This window comes from Egretta garzetta, unplaced genomic scaffold, assembly GCF_000687185.1.
Source record: "Egretta garzetta isolate BGI_Z169 unplaced genomic scaffold, ASM68718v1 scaffold422, whole genome shotgun sequence".
NCBI classification, from domain to species: Eukaryota; Metazoa; Chordata; class Aves; order Pelecaniformes; family Ardeidae; genus Egretta; species Egretta garzetta.
Genome location: NW_009258888.1, coordinates 87,624 through 93,761, shown reverse-complemented (window position 1 = coordinate 93,761; position 6,138 = coordinate 87,624). Strand labels below are relative to the sequence as shown.

Here is a 6,138-nt window from a genome sequence, read left to right as displayed (position 1 = left end):
AGCATCTCCTGGCCCCTGGGAGATGGGTGAGCTTGGTGGGTGAGCTTGGCCCTGGGATGCTGAGGGAGATAGGGGGTGGCCATCCCCAGCATCTCCCTCCCTCCCTTGCAGGCACAACCTGCGGTTTTGGAATGCCGCCTTCTTCGACGCCGTGCACTGCGAGCGCAGGAAGCGGTCCCCCACCACCAGGTAGGACATGTCCCCGTGGGAAAAGGAGATGCCGTGTCCCCCCCAGCCCCCGGCGTTCCCCTCTGCCCCTAATGGCCCTAAGCATGACCCACCCCGGGGAAACGCTCTGCTTCCCACCCCTGAGTGCAAAGCTGGGCCATGGATTTGGGAGCAGGAAGGCGATGCGCATCCTCTTAGGGATCTGGGAGCGTGAAGGTTTTCTTGCTCCTTTTGCATGGTTTTTGCAAGCCCTAGAGGCACGTCCAGAAAACCCAGCTGGGGTTTAGGCTGTTGGTGCTCAGTTTGCAAGCAGGTCTGGGAAACGGTGCTTGGTGCAGCCCTTTCGGGGCGGGGAGGGGATGCCCTGGGTCCCGGCTGTCCCTGGGAGAGCCATGGAAGTGATGCCAGCACAGCGTAGGGGCCGACCCCGGACATCCAGCAAGGATGAGAGCTGGAGACGGCAGCGGGGGCAGCCCTGGGGGCTGGGCGGACAGGGGCTGCTCCTTTTGGAGGGTGGCTGTGTGTGGGGAGCTTCTGGGTGCCCGGGCATGGGGAGCCCATGGGGTGCAAGAGTGGGGGGGAGATGCTTGCCGGGCTCGTGCCCATCTCTTGCTCCACCACGGACCTGCTGTGAGGGCTTGAGCTCCTTTCTTGACTGCAGCCCCTCCCTCCGAAGCCGGACCGTCCCGCTGTGTGTCTGTGCAGCGCTTTGAGGCTCCGAGCTCTGGGGGTGAGAGTCGCTGGGCTCGCAGCATTTGAGCAGCCCCGTTTCTGAGCACTGGTGGCACTTCTGGAGGCAGCCAGCCCTCCTGCACCCTCCCCCAAACCTGAGCTGAGCCAAGGCCACCCTGGCTCGCACCATGGGATGCTCTGCAAGGCTCAGCGCACCGATCAATCTCTGCTTTCTCCTTTATTGCTTTTCTTTTTTTCCAAGCAAGCCACCGAAAGAACCTATTGAACAGTAATGAAACCATAACTGCATTTGCTTTGATTAAGCCCTAAATTAGCAGCAGCAAATGTCTCACGAGGTCATACGCCACCAGCAGCTGCTCTCTGCTCCGAGCACCTTTCTCAATTAATCTGGTGGCCGAGTCTGCCTCCGCCGCAGAAACAAGCCCGACTAACAAATGAGCTTTGGGAGCTGCAGCTCAGAGTACCCCGAGTATCTTGGGGGGGGGTTGGAAGGGGGCAGTGACCCCCGCCTCAGTCCTCCGGAGGGGGCAACGGAAGCCACTGGGTGAACTGGGATGCTCTTTGCTGCACTGAGGATTAAAATCCTTGGCTGGAGGGGTTGGTTGGCGAGGGCTGGCATCCCAACGGGCCGGGTTTGAAATGCTGGGGATGGTGCTTGACTGCGGCAGGGGTCTGCGGGGTCCGTGGCGACCGGTTTGTGATGGTGCCTATCTCGGCGGGGTGGCCAGGGCATCGCTGGGGCGGCCGAGCTGTGTCCTCCTGGGGCTGCAGTGAGAGCTGGGGAGGTTTTGTCTCCTCTCGGTGGGGAGGGCAGGGGATGGGAGGAAGGAACCAGAACTAAACTCCTCTTTTTCTCTCTCTTCCCTCTCTCTGCCTCTAACAACTTTCTTCCGTCTCTTCTTCTCTCCTTTCCCCTCCATCCCTCTATCTTGCATGATCTTTCACGCACCACTTTTGTCGGCCCCGTTTCTGCTGCCGCTCCAGAGGGAACGCTGGGGAGGAAGAGGAGAAGAGGTGTGTCTGTCCCCGTACTTCGGTGCATTAGTGTCCAGAGGCCGACGCTCACTTCAGGTCCAAATCCTGCCCTGGGGAGGGGGGTAGCACATTTCACGGGGGGTCCGAAAGGCCCTTCTCCACCGGGGAGGAATGGCTGATGGAGGTTTGATTCCATGAGCATCACCCTCTCAAAAGGGCCAGAAAGGTTGAGATTGGTTCCTCTTTAATGCGGCTTTCTAAAAAGAAAGCGACCAGTTTCAAGCTGTGATATTTTACTGGGGGAATTGGGTGCCCAGCTGCTGGGGAAGCTTGTGCTGGGAACGGTTCCTCGGGCAGGTTTTGGACACGAACTGAGCCTCTTCATGGAGAAAGCATCCCCCTCTCCTGTCCTTCCCGCTTGCTCCCGGCTTCTGCTGCCACGTAGTTGTGCCGAGGATCCTTTGCCGGCTGGAAAAGCTGGTCCTTCTATGGATTTTTAATGCACTCTTGTGCTGCCATACCTAGATAAAAAGAAAAATGCCAACGGGGCTGCATGTCACGATAGCAAGCGTGTCCTCTGGGTCGCGAAGCTCAAAAGCAGCCGCATCCACCCACGCTCCAAGCTGGGATCGGGGCGCGGGGAGCGGCATTGCTCTCTTGCTGGGGCGTGGGATATTCGATCTAGGAGCAAAGCTCTCGAAGCCACGGCGTTAGCAAGAGGATGAGGGCTCTTTGAAGCTTGGCAGTAAATCTTCCGCGTGGCTAAGGCATGCGCCGGCAACTGGGGAACTTAAACGTTGCTCAGGCAGAGCGTTGCTCAGGTTGGCTCTGCGGGGTGAAACGCAGCTGCTGAAAGACGAGCGATGCCGAGCGGCCACAGCCACGTCGCGCCGGCGTGGTTCTCGCCAGTGCCCGGCCGCGGCGAGGCTTTCCCGAGTCCCCTGAAATGCAGGCGGGGTGTTAGCACAGCCCGTGGGGTTACGCACCCCTGCGCCTGCCCTTGCCGGGCCGGTATTAAGATGAAAGCCTTTGAGTAGAGCCACATGTGGGCTTTCCCCCTTCCCAGGCACGTTATTCCTGAGTAACGAGCCAGAAGCACGGCGAATTTTTCTTGGGCACTTTGATATTTTTTTTTTTCTCCCCTTCCTCCCTCAAAAACATAAAAAGGCAGGAAAAAAATAGTTACAAACACGCTGCTTCTGAAAGCGGGCCAGTGAGATCTGTGAGGTTTTGCTTCCAGATTTCAAAGCCCCTTAATTTGAGTCTTCTCCTTCCTTCTCAGCCTCCAGATTTGGATGTGGTTTTTATTTGCTATCGTAAGCTTTATCTGGGAGAAATTACACCTTTGTTGGGTTGGTTTTTTTTTTTTTAATCCCTTTAAACATATCATATATAAGTTTTCCAGAGCCCTATAAATATAAGCGGCTCACCCCTGGAGACCGAAGGCTCAGCCCAGCAGCTTTTGCATGCCCGGGCTGGCTCGAGCGAGGACCAAGTCCCCTTGGTGGGGTCAGCCTGACTGCGCACTCATCCTTTTCCAGTTCCAGCAACACACATGGGTGCTGGGGCTGAGCTAAGCTCCCTGAATTTACTGCGTACACCCTTCCTCCCAGCCGCCGTCTTCACCCGACGCAGCTCCTCCCATCCCGCTTGGCGTGCCGGCGTGCGGTCCGCTCCCCGTGTTCTCTTCCTTCTCCTCCATAGAGCTATTTTTCTTCTACCTATCCCTGGTTTTCCTTGCTTTTCCTCCTCTTATCCTTGGCTGTAACCTCACCTGACTTCTTCTCGGAAGGGGGCTGCCTTCACCCTGGAGCTGTAGTTTCCCCGGCGTGCATGCACTGAGCCCCCTCTCCCCGCCACCACCCGAGCGTTGCACCACCATCGTGACATTTGCGTGACACAGGCTTTAATCCCAAAGACCTCTGAGTGGGACACCCGGGTGGGGGGCTCCTGCCACCACCCTAGAGCTGGGCGCAAACATCTTGAGCTTAAAACCCCTTCCTTTAAGGCAATGCTGCCGTTGCATTTGCCAAGGGAGCCGGAGCGGAGCCGGAGCATCCTCAGGGCAGTGCTGCGATTCCGGACTTCAGCCCCCAAGTGAGGCCGTGGGGAGGGGTGCGGGACCCCCCTCGTGCTGTCGGAGAGGGGGAGCTATGTTTGGGGAGCAGCTTGCTCGGGCCTCGGGGATTTGGAGCCCCGCTGCAGACAGGGGAGAGGAGCCTGGTAGGTGGGGGGGCTTCAGCAGAGCCCCGCTGCGACGGCTGTCCCCGAAAGCTGCAAACCCCTTTGCTTCCTCCCTCATCCCCCTTGCTGGAGTGATGGCACCGCAGGTGAGAGACGCCAGCTCTGTGCCGGAGGGGCCGATGCTAGTTCCTAGCTCTTAATCAGGGCCTTCAGGAGAAAGCCAAGGTTGAAGAAGACTTTTTTCCCTGAGTGTCCCTTGCTTTGCCCCGTCTGCAGATGGATGCCGGTGTGTGAGCTCGCCCAGCACCGCGGGCACGCCGGCAGCCGAGGGGCTCTGGATGCCCTCCTGTCCTCAGGCAGGGTGGCCCCGGGGAGCAGGGGGGTGCAGGCAGGGGGTTCCCTGGGGTGACGGCAGTGCCAGACGGGCTTGTGCCTTGCAGGGAGAAGTGGTGCCACATGACGCAGGAGGAGCGGGACGACAGCCTGCGCTTCAATGAGAACATCACCTTCGGGCAGCTGGGGTGAGCACGGCGAGTCCTCGCCAGCTGTGGGTGGGACACCTTGCAGATGTTCCCCCACTGGGGACATCCCTTATGGTATGGAGGATGCTTGGTGCTTTTCCCAGGAACTCCTGCCCTTTACGTTGCAAATCCAGGCTCTCCCACTGCTGAGCATTGTCCCAGCGCCTGGTACAAGAAGCTGCGGAGAGGAAGAGGAAGGTGGGGGGGGGGAAGAAAGGGCAGCCTGGCCCCTTCCCTCACCAAGAGCATCTCTGTCCTTCCTCAGCACCTTCATTCACAACATGCTGGCGTTCGGCCTGAACAAGAAGCTCTGCAGTGACTTTCTGAAGAAGCAGGCGACCATCGGCAATTTGGATGAAGGTAGGGGCGAGCTCGGGGGATGCGCACCCGCTTCGTGGCATCCCGGAGGGATGGAGCCCACCTGCCTGGCCAGGATGCTTCAGCACCCTCCCCAACACCCTTTTCTCTCCCCTCCGCAGAGCAATACAAGCTGCTCAGCGACCACATCGAGCAGATGGCCACCGAGTAGCCGCCTGGCTGGCACGGCGGCAGGGAGATGGTGGCCAGAGCAGGTGGGGAGGGGAGAGGAACACACCTCCAGGGCTACCTGAAACTGAAGCTGGGCTACTTAAAAAAAACCCCAGACAAACAAACAAAAATCACACAGACAAGCTGCAATAAAACCTGCATGATCGTCCGCCAAACTTTAGAGCTGCACCAGGGCAGCCTGTAGAAATAGAAGGCAAACAGCCATCCCCCTCCCTCGCCAGACCCTCCCGCATCTATTTTCAGAGTAGACAGTCCCAAAAGTGTATTTTGTCAGTTAAAAAAAAACCAAAACCAAACAAAAACCAAGAGAAAAGCAAAAAGAGAGCAACTGCTGCAGCCCCGGTGTGTTTATGGGAGCTGGATCCCTGTCTCCAGCCCCCCCCGTGAAACTCTACCTGCGGTCTTGGGTGTTTCATGGCACGATGGCAGCGGGTGCAGAGCTGCCCGATGTCTTTGCTGCTCGATGTCTTTCCGAGGCTGCCCTGGGTGGTGGTAAATCCGGAGGAATCCAAGGCTGCGACTCTCCTGCTGCTTTTCCCCGCTGGGCGAAGCACAAGGGAGGCTGGAGCTGGACCAGGGATGCGGGAGGTGATGGCAGGGACCGCATCCAGCTGTGGGGGCCGCATCCAGCCACCGAGGGAAGCCACTGCCGGGGGAAGCAGCCGCCTCTGCCTCCGCTTTCGCCCATCTCCCTCCGTAGCGAGGCACTGGGTGCTCGCAGCGCCTGGGTTTGTCCTGGAAATGCAGGAGCCGGCTGCTGAGGATGGTGATGGGATACAGCAGCCGACGGGAGGCTCTGGGTCAGTCTGGCAACAGGTTGTGTTGTGTTGTATATCCAGGGGTGTCACCGTCGGCCGGGGATGTGGGCAGTGCCGGGGCTCACTGGGAGCGGAGATAGGGCTGGCAAAGTGCTGCTGCCTTCCTCGGTATAAGGCTCCTTGGGAGCCGGAGGGAAATCCTTCCCTTGGGAAACCTTCCCTGTGCTGCCCAGGTGGTTTTGAACCTCTGGGCAGAGAGAAAACACAGTTTGCCCTGTATCATTAGCCTG

At 58.8% G+C, this 6,138-nt stretch overlaps 1 protein-coding gene across 2 annotated transcripts in view; it reads left to right on the top strand.

Annotated features, from left to right (window-relative positions):
* The window catches only part of KIAA0513 (KIAA0513 ortholog), an 11,994-nt gene extending 5,862 nt beyond the window's left edge, over positions 1 to 6,132 (top strand). The window contains exons 9-12 of one of the 2 annotated variants that reach the window (XM_009634019.2): positions 1,846 to 1,875; positions 4,461 to 4,541; positions 4,807 to 4,901; positions 5,021 to 6,132. In XM_009634019.2, coding sequence (XP_009632314.1) covers positions 1,846 to 1,875; positions 4,461 to 4,541; positions 4,807 to 4,901; positions 5,021 to 5,070 — 256 coding nt within the window. In that variant the 3' untranslated portion in view covers positions 5,071 to 6,132. The remainder of the gene's footprint in view (positions 1 to 1,845; positions 1,876 to 4,460; positions 4,542 to 4,806; positions 4,902 to 5,020) is intronic. The other variant, XM_009634020.2, reaches the window with a different exon arrangement.
* The last annotated feature ends 6 nt before the right edge of the window (positions 6,133 to 6,138 follow it).